The sequence below is a fragment of the Mesocricetus auratus genome, unplaced genomic scaffold (assembly GCF_017639785.1).
Source record: "Mesocricetus auratus isolate SY011 unplaced genomic scaffold, BCM_Maur_2.0 Super-Scaffold_100018, whole genome shotgun sequence".
Lineage (NCBI taxonomy): Eukaryota > Metazoa > Chordata > Mammalia > Rodentia > Cricetidae > Mesocricetus > Mesocricetus auratus.
Genome location: NW_024429199.1, coordinates 31,901,767 through 31,928,232, shown reverse-complemented (window position 1 = coordinate 31,928,232; position 26,466 = coordinate 31,901,767). Strand labels below are relative to the sequence as shown.

The 26,466-nt window shown below is 41.4% G+C and overlaps 2 protein-coding genes across 2 annotated transcripts in view; one reads left to right on the top strand and one right to left on the bottom strand.

The window, feature by feature from the left end:
- Nucleotides 1–1,190: 1,190 nt before the first annotated feature.
- Fuca2 (alpha-L-fucosidase 2) lies at nucleotides 1,191–14,090 on the top strand. Its single transcript, XM_005065861.4, has 7 exons — nucleotides 1,191–1,736; nucleotides 3,227–3,414; nucleotides 5,719–6,058; nucleotides 6,818–7,028; nucleotides 7,296–7,486; nucleotides 12,077–12,185; nucleotides 13,268–14,090. The coding sequence occupies exons 1-7, from the start codon at nucleotides 1,498–1,500 to the stop codon at nucleotides 13,406–13,408; spliced, it is 1,419 nt and encodes a 472-aa protein (XP_005065918.1). The 5' UTR covers nucleotides 1,191–1,497; the 3' UTR covers nucleotides 13,409–14,090.
- A 3,980-nt stretch (nucleotides 14,091–18,070) lies between these two features.
- Nucleotides 18,071–26,466, bottom strand: part of Pex3 (peroxisomal biogenesis factor 3) — a 28,350-nt gene continuing 19,954 nt past the window's right edge. The window contains exons 9-12 of the mRNA XM_005065860.4: nucleotides 24,961–25,031; nucleotides 23,487–23,609; nucleotides 21,720–21,816; nucleotides 18,071–19,069 (exon numbers count right to left, since the gene is read on the bottom strand). Coding sequence (XP_005065917.1) covers nucleotides 18,986–19,069; nucleotides 21,720–21,816; nucleotides 23,487–23,609; nucleotides 24,961–25,031 — 375 coding nt within the window. The 3' untranslated portion in view covers nucleotides 18,071–18,985. The remainder of the gene's footprint in view (nucleotides 19,070–21,719; nucleotides 21,817–23,486; nucleotides 23,610–24,960; nucleotides 25,032–26,466) is intronic.

The window sequence follows — 26,466 nt, the reverse complement described above, 5'->3', positions numbered from 1 at the left end:
AATAGTGGATTCCTGTGTTAGTGGTTAGGATAAGGTGTGTGTGGGGAGCGGGGCACACAGGAGGAATAGGATGCTATATGAGAGACGGCAGGAAGCATCCTGGAAGAGGTGACATTAGAAGTAGGCCACATAGGATAGGGATTTTGCCAAAGCAGCAGTGGGGATTCTGGCTTTAGGTCAGAGCTTTTTAAAAACCTTGAGTTCCTGAAGATGTGCTTTAAAGATTATTCTATTCTAGGTGTCTGGCTCCTTTCTTCCAGTCTACATGCAGTCTCTCTCTCTCTGTCTCTCTGTCTCTCTGTCTCTCTGTCTCTCTGTCTCTCTGTCTCTCTGTCTCTCTGTCTCTGTCTCTGTCTCTCTCTCTCTCTCTCTCTCTCTCTCTCTCTCTCTCACACATCACCTAGGACATACATTTATCCTCCCCCTCCAATCTCCCTTGCATCTTTCCTCATTGTTTTTGTTTTTGTTTTCCCGAGACAGGGTTTCTTTGTGTAGCTTTGGAGCCTGTCCCGGAACACGCTCTGTAGACCAGATTGGCCTTAAACTCACAACTATCCACCTGCCTCTGCCTCCCGAGTGCGAGTGCTGGGATTAAAGACGTGGGTGACCACCGTGCCTGGCCTCTTTCCTCATTTTTGAGACAGGGTCTATAGAGTCAAAGTCGGCCTTGGACCCCGATCCTCCTGTCTCCCAGTTTCATTAGGTGTAAGGGTTAGAACCCAGGGCTTCCTACATGCTAGACAAGCACTCAGCAAAACCAAACAGGTCCACAGCAGCTCCTTGTATGCAAATTTCTTAAACATTCAGTCTACTCGGATGGCCTTGTTTCCTAATGTAGTTTCTAAGAAAAGTTTGTTCCACCAACCATCACAACCAGAAATTCCAAGAGCCCCGGTAGAAATACCCATTCTTGGACCCCAATCCAGAGCGACTGAACTCAAAACTTAGGTTTTCATTTGCGAATTCGAGATTGGCAGAGGCAGATTCAGAGCCCCAGGGTCTGCTTCAAAAGTTCTGGATCGGGAGCGGCAGCTCCCGGGGTTCCTGCCACGGTAGGGTACGCAACTCTGACACAGGCAGCCACCAGGACCAGGAGGAGGTCGCGCTGACTTCTTGAAAGGTTTCTGAGTCCCGCGAGAGGGAGGTCAGAGGCCTTGGTCAAAGATCACCCTCGGGTTTTTGTCTCACAGCAGACAAACCCGGAGTCTTGGCAAAGCAGATCCGGTCTGCCTGGGAAACAGAACCAGGGCTGGTAAAATGTCGTGGCTGGCTGGAAACCGACTTCCTCGGTTGTGCACCTGAGTGACGCAACCTCCTTAGGGTCTTTAGGCAATCTGAATTCACCAGACCCAACCACACCCAACGCCCGGGGACCGCGGCAGTCAGTCATCTGACCAATCTGGCCTTGGTCAGGTGACAGCGGCGGAGCGCACTTGGCAGAAGACAGAAGGCCAGTCTTGGGAGCTGGTAAAGAAAGTCAGGGACTGTCCTGAGGCCATGCAGCTCCCAGAGGTCCCCGGACTGGTGCGCATGCGCCTGGAGCTCCTGCTGCTGCTGCTGCTGCAACTGCTACCGCTCCTGCCTCGATGCGGGGCCACGAGCCCCCCGCGCTACGACCCCACGTGGGAGTCTCTGGACCGCCGCCCGCTGCCCTCCTGGTTCGACCAAGCCAAGTTCGGCATCTTCATCCACTGGGGAGTGTTCTCCGTGCCCAGTTTCGGTAGTGAATGGTTCTGGTAAGTGCATAGCCCTCCCTAACCCAACACACACACTGGGCTTTGTGCCTCCCAAGAAATGGCAGTCAGTAGCCAGCCCACCTGGCATGAGTGCCGCCTGCTTGTCGCTGTCGTAGCCGTGGATCGGTTTGCAATTCAAGTGTTGAATACATAGTTTCTTGACTGAGTGTCTCGTTTGCATCAACACTGAATATATGTGCTTCCCTGAGTTCCTGGGTACACTGTAGGGGAGCCTGGCTATAGGGTGTAGCTCAAGGGCAATGCCTGTGTGCAGAGGGGAGTGCCAGTCCCAGAATTAAAAAAAAAATGTGCTTCAAAGGGCATGGAGAGGTTGCTCAGCGGTTAAAGGCACATACTTCTCTTGTAGAGGACCCGAGTTTGGCTCACAAGCACCTGTAACTCTGGTCCCAGGGGACTCCCATGCTTCTGGACTCCTCCCACAGGTGCACATCTTTTAAAATAAGTACATAAAATAAAATACATATAATCTCTTAAAACAAGTGCTTCATGGATCAGGTATGAAATTAAGATCCTTGCTTGCTAAAGCAGCAAAAATCACAAAGCAAATAAAGGGTTAATAATAGAGGCACGTGATTTCACCTTACCTTCAAAGTCACATGATGTTTGCAGACAGGCATCATAAACTCATTCACTCTTTTAACTTCCCAACCAGAAAGCCAGTTTCTCTCTTCCTTAGGAATTCCCAGAACCACCAGGTGGCGCAAGACTTTAGTCCCAGCTGTTGGGAGGCAGAAGCAGGCAGATCTCTGAGTTTGAGGCCAGCCTGGTCTACAAAACGAACTCCAGGACAATCAGGGCTATGCAGAGAAACTCTGTCTTGAAAAACAATAACAACAAAGAAGGAAATCCCAGAATCTGCCATGAAGTATGTGTGTGGCTTTGGTTCAGCACAGGACATGCTGCTTGCGGGCTGTGAGGTCTTTCAGTGTAGTCTCAGCCACACAAAGCTGTCATCCCACCGAAGAGGCAATGCTGTTCACTTGCTCAGTCTGTGGAACTGTTTCCCCCATCTACCCAAAGGGTTTTTTGTTAATGAATATGACCGGTGCATGTTATGTTTTAGGCCTGTTGTCTTGAAATCTTAGCCACTTAAGTTCCATAGGGAGCTAATTCGTAAAAGCAAAGATGATGCCATGACTTAAGTGAAGAATTGGTGCAGTGGCTGGATGAACAGAGGACCTCAGGAGGGACAAGATGGAGTACAAGGAGAGAGTATTGGTTTGCATAAGCTGCCCTTAATGCCAAGTTGCGCTGATAGAGAGATGACAGAGAATCCATCAATAATCTGCGAGCACACACGTGTGTGTGTGTGTGTGTGCGCGTGCTTGTGTGTGTGTGTGTGCGCTTGTGTGTGTGTGTGTGTGTGTGTGTGTGTGTGTATGCACGTGCACTCGTGCGTGTGTAGACACAGGGTGGGCCCAGGCATTTATGTCTGTGTCATCCGTGTGCTCTTTCTTTCCCTCCCATAGGTGGTACTGGCAAAAGGAAAAGAGACCCAAGTTTGTGGACTTTATGAACAATAACTACCCTCCTGGTTTTAAATATGAAGATTTTGGAGTGCTATTTACAGCCAAGTATTTTAATGCTAACCAGTGGGCAGATATTCTCCAGGCCTCTGGTGCCAAATACGTTGTCTTAACTTCCAAACATCACGAAGGTAAGCGTGGCACATACAATATATGCCGCCAAAGGTTCAGGAATGTAAGGTCATTCTTTTGGGTGGAGACATTAAAGCAACATAATCCTATGAAACAGGCTTCTCTGAGAATGGCCTGAGGTGGATATTGGCATTTGCTTACACTTTAAAGGTCATTTCGGTTGGAAAGCATTATGGACCCAGACAGCTCGTACCACAGAATGAGAGGAGAGACGGGCACAGTTTTACAGTGTTTGCACAGTCAACCATTTAAATAAGTAACCGGGTTTATTAAGAGCGTGTGAAGAGAATAAGTGCAGCCAGTCTAAGTCTACAACTAGAGTCGCACTTCCCTTCCTGCTCTCTTGTTTTGTTTTCTTTTGAGACGGGGTTTCTATGCGTAACTCTGGCTGTCCTGGAACTCACTTTGTAGACCAGGCTGACCTCGAACTCACAGAGATCCACTTCCCGAGTGCTGGGATTAAAGGCGTCTGTGTGCCACCAACACCCGGCGCGATGCTGACTCTTTAATACAGTTCTTCATGTTGTGGCAACCCTAAACCATACAATTATTTTCCTTGCTACTCCTTAACTGTAATTTTGCCAATGTGATGACTCATAACGTAAGTATCTGTGTTTTCTGATGGTCTTAGGTGACCCCGTGAAAGGGTCCTTCTACTCCCCAAAGGGGTCACGACCCATGGGTTGAGAACCACTGCCTTAGACTATGAGGACAGGATGCAGACGGTATGCGTTTGAGTTCAAGGACCTGTGTTGCCAAACAGCTAACAGAAAATGTGCTGCCGGCTTCAGCTAGGAGAAGGTCACTGTGTGCTTGGGGTGATGTCCTGAGATGAAGAGCCTTGTGGCCTTTGTACTGCCTGTTGGACTGAAAGTTTTAAGGCAGACCTTAAATATTGACACTGCCTTCAAGCTTCCGGCAGACATCCTCAGAGAAAGGGCAAAGTATTTGAGACCCTCTTACAATGAATTGAAGATGGAGCCATTTGTCAGGCTTGTGCTAGCACCATAGTGAAGTGAATGGCAAGGGTGTCTTGCGAGTATCTATCTGTGGGAGGCAGAACTGAAACAGGCGGATCTCTGTGAGTTCCAGGCCAGCCTGGTCTACAGAGTGAGTTCCAGGACAGGCAGTGTTGTTGCACAGAGAAACCCTGCCTCAAAAAACAAAACCAGACAAGCAAACAAAGACTTTAATGAAACAGTAACAAAGTTCTTAAGGGCCTACAGCGTGGGTCTAAATTTCTGAGGATTTTCTATTTCTTCAGCATATCAGTTAATCTATCTCGTCTAACGTTTTACATAAAATGCCAATTCCTGTTGAGATGGGAACTATTCCAAAGTGTAACACTGTGTGTTATTTTTCATACCCTTTTAGTTAGTAGAATAGTCATTTTGGAGTACTTTAAAAAAAATATAACCAAGGCCGGGTGTTGGTGGCGCATGCCTTTAATCCCAGCACTCGGGAGGCAGAGGCAGGTGGATCTCTTTTGAGTTCGAGACCAGTCTGGTCTACAGAGTGAGTTCCAGGACAGCCTCCAAAACAATACAGAGAAACCCTGTCTCGAGAAACCAAAAAAAAAAAAAAAAAGAAAGAAAAAAAAATATATAACCAAGTTTATGGCTTTAGAGTAAGATGAGGGAGGTAAGAAGCACAGAACTACTGGAAGTAGCATATCTTCTCCCTCTCCGCTTAAAGTAATTATCAAGCAACAGAGGTTTGCTTCCTGTCCTCACTGGTACTCTGAGAATCGCACTGTGATGAAAGCTGCCCAAGCAACAGAGCTTCCCCGTTGGTTCAGAAGATGCACACAAATCCTGCAGAAGATACATGTTGAGGCTTCACTCCAAATAGGGGAGATAGTGGCTCAGGGTGATGATTTGGAAGGTGTCCCTCTCTTAGAGACTATCCACTATTACTGGTTATATGTTTCGCATTGCTTGCTGTGTTGACAGTTGGCTGGGGGGTGTGGCCAAAAGCCACTGCAGACATCATGACACCGTGCCTTTCCCCGAGAACCTCAGATCTGTAACTGGAGATGGACTGTACGGCTCTTACAATGCTTCCTGACAATTGCTTTGAAAACACCAGTCCCACGCTATTTACATTCTCATCTGTTTGTTTAGATGAGTACAAGACAGACTGAAAAGTGTGCCAAGGACGGGTTATTCGGAGAACCCTTGAATTGTGCGTTCCATTTGATTTGTTTCATGGGTTGAAATCTAGCAAGGTCAAGGTGATAATAATGACAATGGTTATTATCAAGGCAATAATGCTTCCAGGGGTTTCCCACTGTCATTTTCCAGGTTTTACCTTGTGGGGGTCCGACCATTCCTGGAACTGGAATGCAGTTGATGAGGGGCCGAAGAGAGACATTGTCAAGGAGCTTGAGGTGGCCATCAGGAAAAACACTGACTTGCGCTTTGGACTGTACTATTCCCTTTTTGAATGGTTCCACCCACTCTTCCTGGAGGATGAATCCAGTTCATTCCAGACGCGGCAATTTCCCATTTCTAAGGCGCTGCCTGAGCTCTACGATTTAGTGAACAAGTACCAGCCGGACATTCTGTGGTCAGATGGAGATGGGGGCGCACCGTATGGCTACTGGAACAGCACAGGTTTCTTAGCCTGGCTGTATAATGAAAGGTCTGTACACTCACACGTCTCTACTTGCCTCAGACACCCCTCAAGTATATAGATAAGCCTTTACGTTTCTGTGGTTTTGTGCTCATTTGTGGTGGGGGGAAGACATATTATAGACAATACTTACTAGCTTGGTCAGGATTTAGTAAAATTAATCAGGAGTAAACAAATCAAGCACAACCAAACTGGTTTTGTAATCAATTTAAAAATCAAGGAATGATTAGGACCATCCGCTTCAATATGTAAGTCAAAACTGCCCCTGTAAGCGGAGTCCTGTTCCCTCTACTTGATCCACCAGAGATGAGAAATTTGAAGTATATTTCACATGATGTCAGCATTCAGGTTTTCAGGGATTTTCCAATAGTAGGCACAGATTATAAGGAAAAGGCTAGGAAAGATGTACAAGGTTATTTAGTCTTGGGGGGAAAAGCACTTGTCTTGAGTATTAATTCAGCATAGGAACTTCAGGTACTATATAGTGCTGTCACATACGTTCTCATCGCTGGATTCCAGCTATATGCAGTTATCTGCACTATAACAACAGTGAAGGAATTCATTCAATTGAGGAATTTGCCTCAGGCCTAGAAACTAGAAGGTGAGAGTCAAGCCTCCAATCATCACACATTTATTTGGCATTCGAAATGCAGGTTTTCTGTTACGGTCCTTTGTAGGGAGCTGGTTTGGAGAGGATCTGTTGGGTAACATTTCCTTTTGTTTCAAGAGTGCTTTTCCCTGAAGAAAAGCCTTCACTTTGCATTTCAGCCCAGTTCGGAACACAGTAGTCACCAATGATCGCTGGGGAGCTGGTTCCATCTGCAAGTATGGTGGCTACTATACCTGCAGCGACCGATATAATCCTGGACATCTTTTGCCGCATAAATGGGAAAACTGCATGACAATAGATCAGTTCTCTTGGGGCTACAGGCGGGAAGCTGGAATCCACGATTATCTCACAATCGAAGAATTGGTGAAGGTATAGTGGAATATATTATAGGGGCTATTACTCTGGAATGTTCTTAACGATGAGGTGGTTACAAGGATTTTTTTCTTATGATTGATTGGGATAGTGTAGTGCCACAAACTGAAGGCATTATCCTTTATATTTTTTATGATGTGAATATTTATGTGATTTATTTATATATGCATGCACATATATACACAGATAATATATATAGACACATGGGAGATGAATATTTTCTATTTCAAACTGTATTTGCTCTCTTTTTCTTTTTTCTTTTAGCAACTTGTGGAAACAGTCGCATGTGGAGGAAATCTTCTAATGAATATTGGTCCCACACTAGATGGCATCATCCCTGTAATTTTTGAGGAGCGATTAAGGCAGATGGGAACGTGGCTCAAAGTCAATGGGGAAGCTATTTATGAAACACACCCTTGGAAATCTCAGAATGACACTGCCACTCCAGGTGTATGGTAAGTTTCCTGATTAACAAGTACTGTTTTGATAGAGGAAAGTGCTTAATATCTGAGCTATATACAGAGAGAGAGGGAGAGAGAGAGGGAGAGAGAGAGAGAGAGAGAGGTAAAAGGAGACTGAGTTGCTGCTGTACCATACATGTTCCAACTTGACTCAAATACAAAGAGAAGGGATAAGAGTTAGAACATAATGCTTATCAAATTCTGCTTAAATAATACCTAGATATCCCCTAGTGGTGGGCAGTGTCTAGCTAAATTGACTCTTGCAAAATTGGAAGACATTTAGACAAGTAAAGAACACTGAGTGGTTAATGTAAAACAGACTATTATTTAGTCACTAGTAAATTCTTAGTTTTTCTCATATTAAATCCCATTAAATTAGCAAGCAAGAGATACCCAAAGGCAAAACAAACAGTAAGTTAACGTTAGCCAAAGCAGCCTTCTGAGAAGGTAGTACAGTAACAGGTGCCTACTGCCTGTACAGAGACACTAGCTGTGGTGGCAGAATTTGTACGATGGTGGCTGAGCATCAGAAATGATGCTTAATGTCCCATTAAGGAACTTCAGGTCAACTGTAAATGAAACTATAACCAGAAATCACCTCACATCCTTAAGAATAGCTATTTTGTTTGTTTTTGTTCTTTGAGACAGGGTTTGTCTATGTAGTCCTATCTATCCCGAAACTCACTCTATAGACCAGGCTGGCCTTGAACTCAAAGATCTGTCTGCCTCTGCCTCTCAACTGCTGGTATGAAAGGCATGCACCACTACCACCCGGTTTAGAATGGCTGCTATCTTTAAAAGTACAGCTGATGATCTTGGAGAGATTGGAACTCCCATACACTACAGTGTTGTGAGGACGCAAAATCACCCCTTCTGCATTTCTGTGATGGGCAGTGTCAGTCTGTCAAACATTAAAACCAGAATTACTCCATACCCCACATTTCCATCTCTGAGTTTATATACAAAGGAATGTTCCCAGAAACTAACATGTGAGAGCAATGGAATCCACTTATGGGTGATTAAACTAAAGGAGTGTGCATATACACTGTGGTATATGTATATTATTCAGCTTTGGAAAGGAAGGAAATGCTACAATGCAGATGAATTTTCAGGAGTTTGTGTGAAGTGAAAGAACCAAGTCACAAAGAGACAAAATATGATTTCTGAGACACCTAGAGTAGTCAAAACCATAGATACAGGAGCTAGTGAGAGGAGAGAATGGGGAACTATTCACGGGGTGCCAATTAATTCATCATATGTACCCTCCTTCTCCCTCCTCCCTCCCTCCTTCCCTCCCTCCCTCCGTCCCTTCCTCCCTCTCCCTCCCTGTCTTATACTCATTTGGTAGAAGATTGCCTTTGGTTCAACTCAGCTGTACATTCTGAGGCTGCCCCTGGACTGCTAAGTATGACTAGACCTGTGGTCACATATGGACAATGTCAAATTAGCACACATTTGACTTTAAGCCGAGCCTCTGTTTTCTCCCTCACATCCCAAATCCTCCAGGCAAGGATATTGCACAGTTTTCTGTTTCCATGCCCCATTTCTAGTCCTCCCCTTTCTGCCCTATCCTTTCTACTATTACTCCTTTTGTCGGGGGTGGTGTTTAGGGCATGTGCTTGTACTTGTGGTTACAATGTACACATATGCACAGCATGCGGGAGTCCATCAGAGGACAACCGTGGGTATCAGTCCTCAGACACTTTTCTCTTGAGCCAGCTTCTCTTATGGGCCTGAAACTTCACCCCACAGCCCTGACTAGCTGACCTGTGAGTTTCCAGGTCTTCATCTTGCCACTGTTGAGATCACGTGCATCACTGTGTCCAGATTTTGCTGTGGGTTCTGGGGATTAAAACTCAAGACCTCACTCTTGTGAGACAAGCAGTTTCCCAACTGAAATATCCCCGAGCCCTTTACCCTGGTCCTTTTTGTATAGTCTCTAGAGAGCAATCTGAGAAAACTATTGATTTACGGTTTATTTATTTAGTCAGCATTTCATGATGTAACCCAGGTTGATGTCATTCCTGGCTTAGAGTATTTCCATACCCAAATTCTTCCAAGGCTTCTAGTCTCAAGGGAAGAGTAAGGGTTTGCAGAGGTCTCCTTGGCCTGGTGAAGTCATGTCCATGTTCTGTCTGCTCCGCCTGCCTCTCCCTCTCCCCCTGCCCCTTGCTGCTTTATCTGCAAGGCAAGCACACTTGTGCTCTGTGGCTTTGTGCGTGTCTCTCAGCCTGGAAGGCTTTCCCACATGCTTGGACAGAGCTTCCTGATCTTTGGGTTTTATGGTTGCCTTCTCAGAGACATTGTCCCTACCTATTCTGGTCAGTATTGCACTGCAGCCTGCTTTTCTAACACCGTAGGCCTTGTCTTTCTGTGTGTTTTTGTTTCTGTGTGTAGTCCTGCTTAGCATGGAACTGAAAGAGATCTGCCTGCATGCTGGTTTTATGTGTCATCTTGACACAAGCTAGAGTCATCAGAGAGGAAGGCGCCTCAGTTGAGGAAATGCCTCCATGAGATCCAGCTGTAAGGCATTTTCTCATTTAGTGATGTGGGAGGGCCCAGCCTGTGGTGGGCGGTGCCATCCCTGAGCTGGTGGTCCTGGATTCTATAGAAAGCAGGCCAAGCAAGCCAATAAGCAGCATCCCTCTATGGCCTCCGCATCAGCTCCTGCTTCCAGGATCCTGCCCTGTTTGAGTTCCTGTTCTGACTTCCTTCAGTGATAAACAGCAATGTGGAAGTGTAAGCCAAGCAAACCCTTTCCTTGACAACCTACTTTTTGGTCACAGTTTTGACACAGCAATAGAAACCCTAACTGACAGAGATTAAAGCCTTGTACATCCATGGCTGTGTTCTCATGTTTAGTCAGTACTTCTTATACATTCATGTGGTCATTCTTGTTTATTCCACTGTTATGTGGGCACATGAAGTCACACACTGTGTTTGATGCTCTATCTCTAGCCTTACAACTATTTTGTATGAAAGAAAAAAGATGCCATGTAACAGACCTCATGTGTAGGTGTTTTTTTTTTTTTTTTAATTAGGGGAAAGGGATTGGGAAAAGGGGGAAATCAGCCTCTGGAGACAAGAGAAGCAGAAGAGAGAGGGGAGCAGAGAAGCAGAAAGAATAATAGAGAGAGGGAGAGTGAGGGAGAGAGAGAAAGAGAGAGATGAGGTGGGCAGGACCCTTTTTAGAGGGAGCATAGTGAATGTGCACAGGTGGTGCTCTTAGTGGCTGCAGCTGAGGGCGTGTCCTGTCAGAACCCCAAGGACAGGTCTGAGTACTACCAAGGACTGTTTACAGATTTCTATAAATACTTTGTTGAGAATTGGGTTGAACACATATAATGTATCTTTGTCTAGAGTGAATTCCTCTTATCGTTTTTACTGTTCTCACTAATGCTGGGACTCGGGTTAAATGGGGGTTTCTTGGTAAAGAAGCTGTCTGATGTCCCAATCTTTAAAAAAATAAAAAGTCCTGTTGTGATGGTTTGAAAGAAAATGGCCCCCATGGTGTGGCCTTGTAAGAGTAGGTGAGGCCTTGTTGGAAGAAGTGTGTTATTGTGGGGGTGGGCTTTGAGGTTTCCTCTGCTCAAACTAAGCCTACTACCACTGTTGATTCTGCTGTCTGTGGATCAAGATGTTCCTTCTCCAGCACCATGTCTGCCTGCAGGCCACCACGTGTAGCCATATTGATAATGGACTGAACCTCTGAACTTGTAGGCCAGCCCCAGCCCCAATTAAATGTTTCATTTATAAGAGTTGCCATAGTCATGGTGTCTCTTCATAGCAATAGAAACCCTAAGTAAGACATCCTTTATTTCAATTTTTATGTTTTCTTTTCTTTTATATTGTGATTCAAAACTTGCACTTTGTTATTTTTGTAATAGCCTGCCATTTCCATTCTAGCCTAAGCCGCATAAAAGCATGGATTGTGTTTGGCATCCCTAGTAATAAGCACAGTACATCTAGATCCCTGTGACTTAGTCAGCGGGTGGAAAGCCATCAGCTCCACTTAGCTTCTTCCTGCACTCTGATTTCACCTCTGTGTGAGCGGTATGGATAGGGATATTCGCTCATGAAGCCCTCTCCCCAGAACTTCCTTTTAGCCAGGTGTGGCAGCATGCCTGCAATGCCAGCACTGAAGAGGCTGAGGCAAGATGACCGTGGTGAGTTCAAGGCCAGTCTTAGTACAGATTAAGATCCTGTCTCTCTGGGCTGTGATGGTACACACCTTTAATTTCAGCACTTGGGAGACAGAGGCAGGTGAATCTCTAAGTTCAGCGTTAGCCTGGTCTATAGAGTGAGTTCCAGGACAGCCAGGGCTACAAGTCTTGAAGAACCAAAAATAAATAAATAAAAGACCCTGTCACAAAACAGAGCAAAAAACAACTTTTTTAATATTGGAGAGCTGGAAAAGGGAGGCACTTTTTTATGCCATGAGGTGGGTTGGGAGGGATAGGACTTTTTATATTACTAGTGGTGACATTGTCAAATATCTGTAAAACAATTCCAGATGTGATCCATGAATAAGGAGAAACATGGGATATAACTTGCTAACTATGCTGTTTGTTTTTCTCTAACCAGGTACACATCTAAACCTGAGAAAAAAATAGTCTATGCTATTTTTCTTAAGTGGCCTGTCTCAAGAAAGCTGTTTCTTGAACAACCTGTAGGTAGTCTGGGGGAAACAGAGGTAAGAAAGACTTTCATCTTGGCTATTCCTTTAAATTGCTAGCAAAAACATGCTGGGGAGAACATAACTTACTTTAACTTCAAGGGGAAACTTTCATGGGATTCTTTCCTGCCTAAGAAAAAGTTACTTTAAAATGAGCTTAGACAGTGCAACAATGGCAGCTATTCAGTCACAAGTTTTTGAAATTCTAAGAAAACTGAATTCATAAACTATATATAGTACCTCCATGTATAATGTAAAATAGGCATCATTCTTTACAGTTACATTCACTCCATTCATTGAAAATGAGTTTTTCATAGAACATCGCTTCCCCCAGACACCTCACCAAGAACACATCTGAGGAAGACGTTATGATTCTTCTATCATAACTGTGATCTATCTTGGGGCTCTTCAGAAGCTGATAACCTCTTTGTAGTAAAGTGTTATGTGATTTCCCACATTTTATTTCCAACACTGGAGGCTGACCAGGCTGAAAGATAGATTTCAGACCCAAACTTAAAGCTCAGCTCAGACTCAGCCTGGATGTGGCAGCGGTTATCCTTTTTATCCTTGTCTTGCATGGCATTAATTAATTAATACAATTAAAATTTAGGGGTTTTATTTTGTATTGATCCACGTGATAAAATATTACCGTTCAAATAACCCTTGGGTATGTATAGAACTACTTATGTGAATTCACTTTGTATGAACAAAACCAAGACTGCAAAACAATCCCAGGCATCATTGGTTGAGTTCATATGCTACTGTCAGTGGAGGTCACTGGGAAATATGACAGTAGGGACTGGTCAGGATAAGGAAGTATTTATTCAAACTGCGTAAGAACTGGGCAGGCCTGAACAGGGCAAATTGCTCCTAATTATTTCCTCTCTCTCATCCTCTCTTCAAGATTTTCCCCCACTCTGGTACTCCATTCTCCTTTCCCAATCTCTATACATGTTTGTTTACCTCCTGAGGGTAATGTGGGAATAGGAGTAAGCTGTAAACAGCATGCGAGTGCTAACGGTAAAAATGGACCTTAGAAAGTGGATGTCACAGTGATGTACTTGGGGACATTTGTACATTGTCTGTATTTCCAATTACAGGTAACACTATTGGGTCATGGGATGAGACTGACCTGGACTTCTTCAAAGCCAAATGGGATCATCGTGACGTTGCCACAGCTAAGCTTTCATCAGATGCCCTGTAAATGGGGATGGACTCTTGCACTAACAAATGTGTCTTAACTTGCAGCTGAGTGACATATGCCACAGGTACCTCTAACTCTAGGACATGGCAGGCTTTTTTTTTAATGGGACATTAAAGAAATCAGGGTAAAAATGATAAGAAAAAGCAAGACATTAGGCCACGTAGCCTCCTTTCCCTCTCTTCCTAAATTCTTTCCTAAGTTGCTCATGTTACTGTCTGAACATTTCAGTGCTTTCCTACAAACGCTCCTCTTGCTGAATTCATTTCACCCATGAATCCCAGGTGGCAATCCGGTCTAGAGAGCTTAGACTGAAGTTTCTCCCAAGTCCTATACTTATACTGTGGCTGTAACTGGAAACAACTATTAAAGAGATAATTAAGACTAAACTGAACCATAAGGCTAACCCTAATAAATAGGATTTGGTGTCCTGCAAGGAAAAGAGACAACAAAGGTGTAGGAACATAGGTGAAAGCCATGAAAAGTGATGGCAAGAAGGCACCCATTTGCACGCCAAAGAAGAGTGCAGAAGAAACCAAATCTCTGAATATCTTGGACTTCTGGCCTTCAGTAATGCGAGAAGAATAGCTTCCTGTTGTTGTAGCCATCCAGGGTGTGTTTGATCTTCCCCACTCACTCTGTTAATGAATCCTCATATATAATACAGGCAGTATGTAATGAATTTGATTGGGCGTATGTTTCCAATAAATTCAATAATTATTCTTTTGTTTTGTTTTTTGAGACATGATTTCTCTCTGTGTAACATTCCTGGCCAGTAATTATCTTTTCATTATAAAGGTTTCCCTCTTAATTATAAAACTTCTATTTTCTGTAGACATTTAACATTGGTATATTTTAATATTTATTCTCCCAGTTTGGAGACAGAATGAGACTGGAGGACTGGGTTATTTTTTAATAAGGGCTAAAACTCAAGGTGCAAACCTGGTTGAAAATTGGGAAGGTGTCATTAGTTACTTTCTTTTGCTGTGATGAAACACCATGGCCAAAGCAATGCATAGAAGGAAGAGTTTATTTTGGCTTACAGTGCCAGAGGGCTAAGAGGCCATCCTGGCACCAGGCAGGCATGACAGCTGGAGATCACGTCCTCCATCACAAGCATGAGGCAGAAAGTGAATTGGGTAAGGTGAGGCTGGCTCTAAACCAGTGGTTCTCAACCTTCCTAATGCTGTGACCCTTTAGTACCCTTCATGTGTGGTAACCTCCAGCCATAAAATTATTTTTTGTTGCTGCTTCATAACTAATTTTGCTACTGTTATGGATCACGATGTAAATAGTTTTAAGGGCACTGTAACCCCACAGGTTAAGAACCACTGTTTTATACTATCAACCCCCCCAGTGGTATACTTCAGTCAGGCTACATCACTCAACCCTCCCCAAATAGTGCTACCCACTGAACACCAAGTGTTCAGATACCTGATTCTATAGAGGACTTTTCTCATCTAAACCATAAAAGGCTCCTTAGACCTTTGTCTTGCTTTTCTATTGCTGTGTCAAAAACACCATGACCAAGGCAACTTGTGGGAGAGAGTTTAGTTGGCGTTGTGGTTGTGGAGGATTACAGTCTATGTCATCAGAGCAAGGATGACATGGAGATCTTGAGCCACAAGCAGGAGGCACAGAGACACTGGCAAAGGTAGAGTCTGACATCTCCCCCAACAAGGTGGCCCATTCTAATCCTTCCCAAAGTTCTACTAAATAGGATCAAGTATTCAAGCATTTTAGCCCCTGTGTGGCCATTGTGTTCAAACAGCCACAATGTCCATGGAGAATGAGGCAAAAAAAAAAAAAAATAGAGATTCTGACATGAGTTTAAGGAAAAACTGACTAAAGAGTTCATTGGATCATATGTCCAAGGCCAGCATGCACTACATACAGAGAGCATCTAAAACAAATGGAAAACAATTTTTAAATGGTCATATCTTTTGTTATATTATGTATGAAAATTCATCGTTTAAAAAAATCCTTTAAGTAGAGACATAAAATACCATCCACTAAATTTATCTCCTAAAATCACCCTTTAAGAAGGGTGCAAGCGTACATCCTGATGTATTTCCTGCCCCTGAACCTCCTGCCCCCATGTGACCAAACACACCAGTTGCAGATGGGTCAACCAAACTTGTGTAGGTGAGTGAAAACATGGCTTGTTATCTCCCATAAACAATAACCTCCAGCATTTCAGGAACTATTTGTCTTTGGACAAGGGGCTTGTAGGTCAGAGGCATTTTTGTTTCATGGATCTTGTAGGCATAGTAATTAAAATGTAACTTTGGCTTTCACTCAGATGGCCACATTGTCAGGAAGCAGAAAGGTGAATGCTTGTTCTTCATGCACTCTATCACTTCTATTCAGTCTGGGATTCTAGTCCAATGAAGGTTGTCTCTGACTTTCAGGGTGAGTCTTCTTACTATAGCATTCATGACCAAAGACACATTTTGGCAATTCCAGTCTGGTTGACAATGACAATTAGCCATCACATAGCTATGAGGAAGGTTAATAATATCTCAGTATTCAGAGGGACTGATAAGATGTACAGCTAATAACTCGACTGCATAACAAAATGTGTGAGAGCCTAAATTCAAGTTTATTCACGGTTTTTCTTACATGTGAAACTTTCTATATTTGTTTCTATAAATATACTATAAGGATTCAAAGTGACTAAAATTATTAATATCTGTGGTATGAAAGACAAGAATTATAAGGATAGTTAAAAGTCAGATCTTCAGTTAGCTACATCAGGTTTTTGTCCTTTAACCAAAGCTAATCTTTTCCTTAGAGCTACTAAGAAGTATGAAGTGGTCTTGTTTGAATTTCAGTAGCTTTTAATTTACATTTACTGTTTAAATATTGAAGGCAAACAAAGCTAGATTACTGGGTTGTGTAAAATAGGGACTGATGTTGGCTTTACCGTTTTAAATATATGAATTTATCTTATGAGTTGCCATACAGAGGCAATACTATGGCTACAAAGGGTCAGAGTACGCAAACAGCTACGAATTAGGAAAAACCTCACTTTTCTTTCATTAAGTTTAAAACACTACTAGATAAAAAGTTGCCTTATTTCCAAGTGGAAAAAAATGCCTTTCAAAGTTTTACACATGTGCAATAACAAGTGCATTTATTCTATCTTGAAGGGGGAATAAATAGGAGCAACTTCATGTCCATTTAGCCAATGCACTAACTCGCTGACGCTCATTTCCTGCGGAAAGATGTCTAGGATAAGCAAAGGTTGTCAGTGAGTGGCACACTCTCCACTTCCATTCCCGTGGGTTGTGTGTGTCCCAAAGTTTAGTTCTGTGGCTGCAATGGGCTGAATACGTCCATCTGGAACATCTACAACGTGATTAAAGTCTTTATTAATGCAATTTCGCTTTGAAAGCAGCTCTTATCGGATGGGGGATGGACACTATCCTTAGACCTTAGAAAAGGACACAGACACAGAATTAGGGTTATATTTCTACAAAGGAAGGAAGGGATGGCGTCACCAGAATGGGAAGGAGACAAGCAAAGGACAGAAGGACTTTCCCTAGAGCCTTCAGAGTATCACAGGCATGCTGACACCTTGGTGTTAGAGTTCACAGCACAAGTGAGAGAAAAGAGATTTGAGGTTTCAAGTAATCCAATTAACAGTAATTTGTTACAGCAGTCCTAGGAGACTAATACAAATGAATTATGCGGGTGGCATATTTCATTATCTTGATTGTGTAAGCTAATGACTAGAGAGTTGCAGTTTTCTTGACAGCTTAAGTGGAATGACTAGATGAAAGAGTGTTGCCTTTAAACAAAAAGATAAAAAAGAAAAACTATTGGTTCAATGTAAGTGAAATAGTACTTAAAGATGGGGAAATACAATAAAAGCTATATGAATTTTGCATGATTTGTACCAAAAAGACAATAGAGAACACTTAAGAGATTTGCAGAGAAGACAGAATCTGAGTAATTACTACTGGGGACACAGTGGATGCACCCTGAAAAGTACAATGAGATACCATAGGAAATATTTGCTAATTAAGAGTGTTTGAATTTTAAGTTAAAATGACTAAGGATTTATGATAGCCCATTTTAAATCACTTTCCAGGTTAACCAAACTTTCAGACAAGAGGGTTCTGACACCATTAGAAGCAAATTAGAAATATGTAATGCCAATTAACTCTAAATACATAAGTTATGTATTTCATTTCTTTTAAACCTTGCCACCTCTTCAGTGGTCTTGACTCTTAAGGATATTGCCGATTCTGGGTGATAATTTTATGCTGAATAATTTTCTTCTGACAAGGCTATATCTGCACAATCTCCCAGTTTCCCTGATGTAAATCTGGGGTATATTTTGAAAAGATGCATTCCCCATTCCACATACACATTTCCTAATATTCCAAAATGCAATTTCTTTCTTACTCAGTTAGAAATGACAAAATTAGCATATCTTATCAAATTTTAAAAATGTGTCCCCTTTGTCATCTTTATCCATGATTGTTTTGTTATGGAGCTCAGCTAAGCTTTAGAAAGCCCTGCATAATTCATTTTTTATCATCTCCTACTTAGCTATATTGCATTCTGTGGGAGGCACATAAACCTATGTTCTGAAAACAATATTATTGAATATAGCTAATCCATTGCTGACACTTGATTCAGTCAGTTCTACCTTAATGCCCCTCTAAATGAAGAACCACAGATACACTAGAGACAAGGAATAATTTACTTTTATTTACATTTTTTTTGGAAAAAAAACAAGTTAGAAGAAAGCACCAACTATATACCAGTTAAAACTTAAAACTAGCATGCTCTCTTAAGAACAGCAAAAATATTACTAAATAACAAATGAGTGGCTGAAAAGTATTAACTGAACAAAACTATATTTTATGAAAATAGTTTATTGCAACAAGTTATTTGTTGTACTCAAAAGCAATACAAAGTTATTAAAATTATTTATACACAAATGAATGAAACTCTATAATTAATAATTATGAGTAAACAACATGAGCATAACATTAGCCTGTAAATCTATATGCAACTTCTGAGGGTTGCTAAGAAAGCTTTAGAAAATGCTGCAAATAAATATTGAAGTAAAAATAGCAAAGGAAAAAATAGCTGATCAGAGGTTTTAAAATGCACTGATTTCTAGAAGATAAGCCCTCTGTCAAGGTGTGTGAGACAAATCACATGACTGGAGAGAATCCGGCTTGCTCTCACTTACTTCAGAGTCCAGCAAACTTCATGATTAAACATTAAATCTTCATAGTCCACACATCCTAGATCTACTTTTCAAGGCAGATTTTCCCTCATTATATATATGAAAGGACACCGCAGTCCATTACATGTACATATAAAATTATCTACTTGGTTTTGGATCAGCTATCCAGGCTGTCACAGATCATGAATGATCCCGATGTTGTAATTTGTGCACCAGTTAGATACACCTGATGAAGTAGACTGCTGATGAATTAAAAATACAATAAGGTGCCAAATGAATCTACTTCATTATGAAATAAGACTTCGCTTAAGAATATATTTTATTAGGCAAAATTTGGTTGCAAATTGTCACTCTAGGCATAGATGATTTTAATGTAGATGGATTCTAGCTCTTCTTGAAGGAAGAAAGTCACTTCTCCAGTTGTTGCGGAGTACTAAAAGCTTCATACACATTAGCAGCAAAGTCTTTTACTTGCTCCATCATCAAAAGATCCTAGAAAAAATGGTAACAGTACAGTTCGTAAGACATAAAGACGGTGTGAAATTCATCTCTACACGCAATGAGTCAGTTTGTCTTGAAGCTTTGTGTACTTAAGAATGAGAAGAAACTAAGGAAAGGGATGTTTTTCTTAACTAAAGCATAGGAAATACTGTTTAGTTTCTTATTTCTATAAAATATAGCAAATGATTCTTAAATATGTAGCTTAAGTATATTTTATATAAATACATATACACAAGCCATGCACATCACTTGAAAGCAAAGGTTTCTCTTCCTGATGGTAAATGGACAGCTGTGAGAGGAAGCTAGCTTTTATTTTAGTTGACTGAAATGTCGTGTTTCCTTTAAACAGCACCACAGGCCTCAAAGTGCACCAGTATTAGATGGGAAAAGGAATTTGTACTCAATATAAACCAGACTCCTTAAAAACTTCCCATGACAGTTGTGGAAGTTACTAGAATGTCCATTACATCTTGTCACTTAATTTAGAAAGAAGCATTATTGCTCTCTCCCAGATTTAATTTTAAGTGTATTTTGAAAACTATGTGTTTTCCTTTAAAAAAGTATGTTTTCCTGTCAGCGTTTGTTTTGTTGAGGTTGCTTCTGCACTATGGCAGTAATGCATCTCAAACATCCACAGACCTCTAACCAGTATAAATAAAATCAGGATCCCACAGGGTCTGGTTGTCCAGACTGGCCATGAGCTGGTACTCCTGTCTCAGCCTCTGAGTACTAGGATTACAGATGTTCCTCCCTATACCTGGCTGGAGCTTATATTATTTTAATCTGTAAATGAAAAATACATAAATGTCTTAAGCTTAGAGCTTTTCCATAACTAACAACCAAAACCCAAGAAAGGTGCAGAGACACATCCTGAAATTCCAGGGACTCTGGAGAGTAACAGAGGAGAATTACACATTTGAATGTATCCTGAACTACTCACAAAAATAAACAAAAGCATCACATTTATCATTAAATGAAATCTAGCCTACAAAACCCAGCACACCTTACTAAATAAAGCTGATGGTTACTAACTCATTGATTAATGACTATGGAACTGCCTGCGAGCGCTCATGCTTTTATACATTCAATGTGCATCTACACCTGACTTACCTGGTACACTACTAAAAAAAAATCTGTTCCAACTGCTCTGGAACCATTTGCATCATTTGCATATGAATGATTCTCCTGTTGTTATTTTCACTGCCCCTCTAGTTTTCTCCTTAATTCAAAAGCACAGTTTAACACTCCATGGGTCAACAAGAACATGCACGTGAAGATAGGTATGTGTCTTTAGTTCAGGGACTTCTTAATCTTGCAAATGATCCTGTGTGGGTTTGAGTTTTCTAATTCCATAGGTATCAAATCAACTTTTCCCTCAACTTCTTGAACTCCTGAAGTCATGTCTGCAAATCCCGAAGAAGCACTGATTGAAAGCATGCTTCTTTGAGCAGCTGGACTGAATGTAAGGAGCTGAGCATGTCACGGAAGCACACGGGTCAGGCTCCTGCCTGGGTCCCTCATGCTCCAAGAGGCTTCAACCTTCACTATCACGGATCCATTTGCAGTTTGGTGAAGCCCATGAACCCTTATTCAGAAGCATGACTACAAACACAGGCAATAAAACTTACACTTTTTTGTTTTGTTTTGATTATCCGTTATACAGGCTTAAATGTATAACTGATTAAAATATAATGCACAAATTATTCAAGTCTTAACACTGTGGTTGCTGTATTATATATACTCTGTTGTATTTTGCATGAATTCATCAAAATGGATGCCTACAGGTCATACCAGAGATGTTGGCAGAAGCAGAAAGACTGTGAGGCTTACAGTTCAGTGACATGCTATCAGCCTTCTTTACTGTTTCTTCTGCAGTGTGAATGGCCAGAGCTTAGGGGTGGGAGGCATGACCAGAGAACAGAGCAGGGCCAATGACTGGTCAGGGCAGGAAGAAGCTCAGTCCCTAAGCCAAGAGGGTCCAGTCACCATAGAAGCACACTATTTCAGACCACGACACTAACAGACACCACATGTGCACGGTGGCCTTAGACTGCATGGTCCCTCACTGCAGCACTTTGTTACTGAGGCACACTGTAAAACATTTTAAACTTACACCACAGTTCCCAAGTCTGTCAATGACGGAAAACAGTACATAGATTCAAAGTCATCCTTTTAATAAGATGCTTCCCAAATAAAGAGAAAAAAAACAAAAAACAAAAAACGGAGCTGTAAGTAGTCTGATGAAAACTTTCCATACCTGTGATTGTGCTTTGGTGAACAGATTATTGATGGACTATTAACAGCTATTTTTATTAGATGAAAACACCTTATTTTGCCATGTATTTCAGTTTCTTTCAAGCTGAAGAACTGGATTTTTAATGCGAAGTCTACGTTACAGATGTGGTCAACCCTCAGGACATTTGCACCACAAGGCAGTCTAACTAGAGTTGAACTGCATGGGAGAGGTATCGAATGGATTTGCTGTCAAGCACTGCTACTCTTGCAAGCATGCTACCACTCTGAATATGGTTGCAAGCTTCTGCTGTAAGCAGGTTATCACAGCAGGGAATGTACTTTTGTGTTGGAAACAACCACAGCACAAACACAGCTTGTTTTCAATATTCCCAAGCTTCTTGCTTACCTGAACAAAATGACTAGGCGTGTCACTGCAAACTGAGTGGATCTGTCCGTTTACTATGGGAATTATCTTAGCTAAAGGCAGGCTAACACTGGACAGACTGAAAAACAAACAAGCAAAATACATTACCACGGCAGCTATTTTCTGAAATTATATCATAAGCATTGAACATTTTAATTATAAAAGTATACACACATCATTGAAGAAAGTTACATAAATATGTTAATAGAAAACCAAAACATAACTTCCTCATCTAAAAATAACAACTACAGCTGACTTCATGGATACTTTCCTCTAGAACTCTTTATACATTTTTACTATTTTTTAACTTAGGACCATATTTTTGTTCTAAGTGCTCCCCATAAAAACGCCTACATCTGTCTGTTGTTTTCAATGATTAGATGGCAGTCCGTGACATTACAATGTCACCAGGTTCTAGAGCTGGCACTGAAGTTCTTGCCCAGGTTTTCTTAGTATTTAAGCATCTGTCTAAACATGGCATTTGGTGTCAAAGGGTATGGATGTCAGGTCTGCAGTATCCACTGCCGGTTGCCTCTGGTCTCAGAGGTGGGGAATCCCTGCTCTGTGTGGCTTCTTCCAAATCACACAGTGTCTCTCTGTCAGCCTGACAGGCAGAAAGAAATATCTTCATTTCTGAGAATTTTCAGTCCATCATCTGACCAGTTACCTTTCCTATCGCTTGACAGGGTTAATACCAACAGTCTCCAGTGGGGTTTCAATAATATTTTGACCATAATAATAGATATATTTTAGGAGAAGAATTTAGCCTTCTTAGTTAATTTTCCTGGGTTTGTAAATATAAAGTTCTGTTACTATCATTGGTATTTTTTCCAATTAAAAATGACCTTACATTTTCAAAGTATATGCTTAACTTAGGAAATTAAGAGTCAATTAAAGTTTATTAGTTATCTGTCTTAAAGATAAATATAGGAAAATACAATGGTACTTCTAAATTTTGGTCTTCAAAAGCAAAAGGACAGTGCTGTACACCCCAATACAGACGGTCATCATGCTGCTTCTGAATTTAATAATAATAATGATAATAATAATAATAATAATAACAAAACAACCATGCCAGTTACTGTTTCCTTAAATGTTAGCAGGCACATTTACAATTACTCAGCACTGATTTAGTAATCCATTATTTTTCAAGTGTGACATAAAACCAGAGGTTCTTAAGGGAGTGAGGAGCCTGGTAGGAAACCAAGCTTGGATCCTTGTATCAAAGGGACAGACACAGTGAAACTACAGGAGAAACTGAAACAACTAGGTATTCCCGATTCTATAATGATGGAAAGTGAATCTATATTAGCATTTTTGGAAATAGTTATTGGAATATAAATTAAATATGATTGTATGGAAATAATTCACCAAACAAGAATCTATAAGAATGCCTGGTTATTACCATGATCAGACTATTGAATTAATAAGGCCAATAATGACTATATTATCAGCTTTTTATTCTAAAGAATTTTAAAAAATGGATTTTGACTTAATAAAAGGGTAGTTTCACAAGATAAATACTTCACTGTAGTACCAAAGGTATGGGGATAAAGTAAGTTTTATTATTAAATTCAGAAGGAACTTCTGTCAATGGAGTCATTGGTTTACAGGAGTTTAATTTGCCAAAAACTCAGGGTACAGTTTATCATCTAAGATTTCTTTTTATCTGGTACAAAAATTTAACTATATCTAAATCATCACATAAGAGCATGTGTTCATATTATACTGTCTTATACACTATCTTACCTATTTATGGAGTTACCATGTTTCAGATCCTGTTCAGTGGGCCGAAAAAATTCAGCCATGTTGTCTAGAAGCCGACTGAAGCCTCTGTTTAAACAGGTATTCAAAACTGTACTAAAATCTGGACTAGATAAAATAAGAAGTATATTACTCTTTAGATTTCCAGTGAACAAAGAAAACAAATTCAGAATCATTAGTATTTCTAGTTACAACCTAGTTTTCGTAGCATGAAAAGCTGTCTAAACTTATCAGTTAGTTTCTTGAAATTCAGCATAAAAATCAGTTGTATTGTTTGTCCTGACCTGATGAGACTATTCACTGATTGTCAGTTTTTTCATATTAATATGCATTTGGTACAATGTTATCTTTAAAAACTATCAGCTGGAAAGAATACAAATGAATCCAGTCACTAGAGACATCAGATGGAAGTTCCTCAAAATACTAAAGTATTTTGCCATGTATGCCACTCCTGCGTTTATCCAATAGGGTACAAATCAACACATCACAGAGGTACTGGCACACTGATGTTTATTGCAGCATCATTAAAATGGCTTGGGTATGCAACCAAACCTACATGCTCCTCCACAGAAGAATGAATACAGAAAATGTAATACACACACACACACAATGGAATACATTTCAGTTATAGAATGAAGTTATAATGTTTGGAGGAAAATGGATGCACCTGTAGATAATCATGTTAAATAAATTAAGTCAGTCTTAGAAAGACACGTTACATCATTTTCTCTCATTTGTGGGTCCTACATTTTATGTAGACACACAAAATCATGTATTTATGCAATACATGAAAGAAGAAGCAAAGCTATCTAGGGGAACAAATGAAATTATTGTTTGGGGAGACGGGTGATGAGGGAGGGGACGTCAATGAACAGGAGGGGGTGATGAGAGAGAGGGCGCCAAGGAACAGGAGGGGGTGATGAGAGAGAGGGCGCCAAGGAACAGGAGGGGTGATGGGGGAGGGGACGTCAAGGAACAGGAGGGGTGATGGGGGAGAGGGCGTCAAGGAACAGGAGGGGTGATGGGGGAGAGGGCGTCAAGGAACAGGAGGGGTGATGGGGGAGGGGACGTCAAGGAACAGGAGGGGTGATGGGGGAGGGGACATCAGGGAACAGGAGGGGTGATGAGGGAGGGGACATCAGGGAACAGGAGGGGTGATGGGGGAGGGGACATCAGGGAACAGGAGGGGTGATGGGGGAGAGGGTAGGAAGGCATGAGGGACATAATCAAAGTACACTACAAGCTTGCATGAAAATGGCCACTGTAACCTACTTACAAAAAACAACAACAATGCTGCCTCCTTCTCTTTAGATAGGAAATCCTACCTAAAGGAGGGGAATAGATTAAATTTTTAATTTTCACATATTTCACAAATATATTGAATATTTGATCAGGAAACATTAGAAAATGACCTTATTTACACTGAAAATACAACTACATTTATATGGACTCTACATACCTTTCCAACATGTCTCTTGTCTCATTGAGAAGTTTAATAGTGGTAATATCTCTTGGAGAAAGCCCATAGGCCTGTAAAATTAGAATTTTAGACTTTAGGGTTTCAAATACTACAAAGTCATGAATGAAGTAATCACATTAAAAACTTAAGGGTCTGGGATGTCTGAATGTCTCTGCTTTGTCAATAACCCAAACTTTCAAATTAAAAAAAATTACAAAGGCTTATGTGTGGTGATATTTTGTTTATGTTGTAACAAATTAAGCTTGCTTAAAGATCAGAGAGCAAAGCCAGCTACACTAGTTAGCCATGGAGGCCAGGCAGTGGTGACACACACCTTTAATCCCAGCACTAGAGAGACAGAGGCAGACTTATCTATGTGAGTTCAGTCACCCTGGGCTACACTAGATTGAATCCGTGTAAAACAGAAACAGCTCACACAAAGGTTATCTCAGCACCAGGGAGGTGGAAACAGGAGTAGTATGGTGGGGGGAGAGAGGAATATTAGGTGGGAGGAAACAAGAGAGAGATGCAGTCTGAGGGTTGGTAGAGATGGTTGAAGTCTAGACAGTCAGTCTGAGGATGCACTCAGTCTGAGGATTACTAGAGACAGGGTCAGCCCTTTGGTCTAAGGATTCAGGAGACGTAAGAACTAGTGGCTAGCTGTTTTGCTTCTCTGCTCTTTCAGCACCCCTATCCCCAATATCTGACTCCAGTTTTTTTTATCGTTATTGATACCAGTTAGAATCCATGCTACATTTATGTAAACATGTTAAGTCGTATGAATTGAAGTATACTTTGTAAGGTTTAATTTATTTGTTTGTTTGTTTTGGATATGTCCAGCATCAACAGACAAAGAAAAATAACAGACATTAAGACTAATAGGGCTGGGGTGCTGGCTCAATGGGTAATAGGCCTTGTTCTACAAACCTGTGGACCTGGGTCCAAATCCCCAGTGCTCATGTAAAAGTCCAGGTACAGATACACATGCCTGTAACCCTAGCATTAAGGAGCAGATACAAGTGGCTCTCAGAACTTGCTGGCCAATTAGTCTAGCCAAAATGTCGAGCTCCAGCTTCAGTGAGGGCGATAAGTTGCAGAGCAACAAAGGAAGACACACCTGCACTAGTGTACACATGCTTGTGCATTCACCTACACAGTTACATGGATGGAAGGCACACCTGCACTAGTGTACACATGCTTGTGCATTCACCTACACAGTTACATGGATGGAAGACACACCTGCACTAGTGTACACATGCTTGTGCATTCACCTACACAGTTACATGGATGGAAGGCACACCTGCACTAGTGTACACATGCTTGTGCATTCACCTACACAGTTACATGGATGGAAGGCACACCTGCACTAGTGTACACATGCTTGTGCATTCACCTACACAGTTACATGGATGGAAGGCACACCTGCACTAGTGTACACATGCTTGTGCATTCACCTACACAGTTACATGGATGGAAGGCACACCTGCACTAGTGTACACATGCTTG

Coding starts and splice junctions, on each gene's coding strand:
- Fuca2 (XM_005065861.4), top strand. CDS start 1,498: ATGCAGCTCCCAGAGGTCCCCGGACTGGTGCGCATGCGCCTGGAGCTC. Junction 3,415..5,718: donor AACTTCCAAACATCACGAAG/GTAAGCGTGGCA, acceptor GTCATTTTCCAG/GTTTTACCTTGTGGGGGTCC. Junction 12,186..13,267: donor GTAGTCTGGGGGAAACAGAG/GTAAGAAAGACT, acceptor TTCCAATTACAG/GTAACACTATTGGGTCATGG.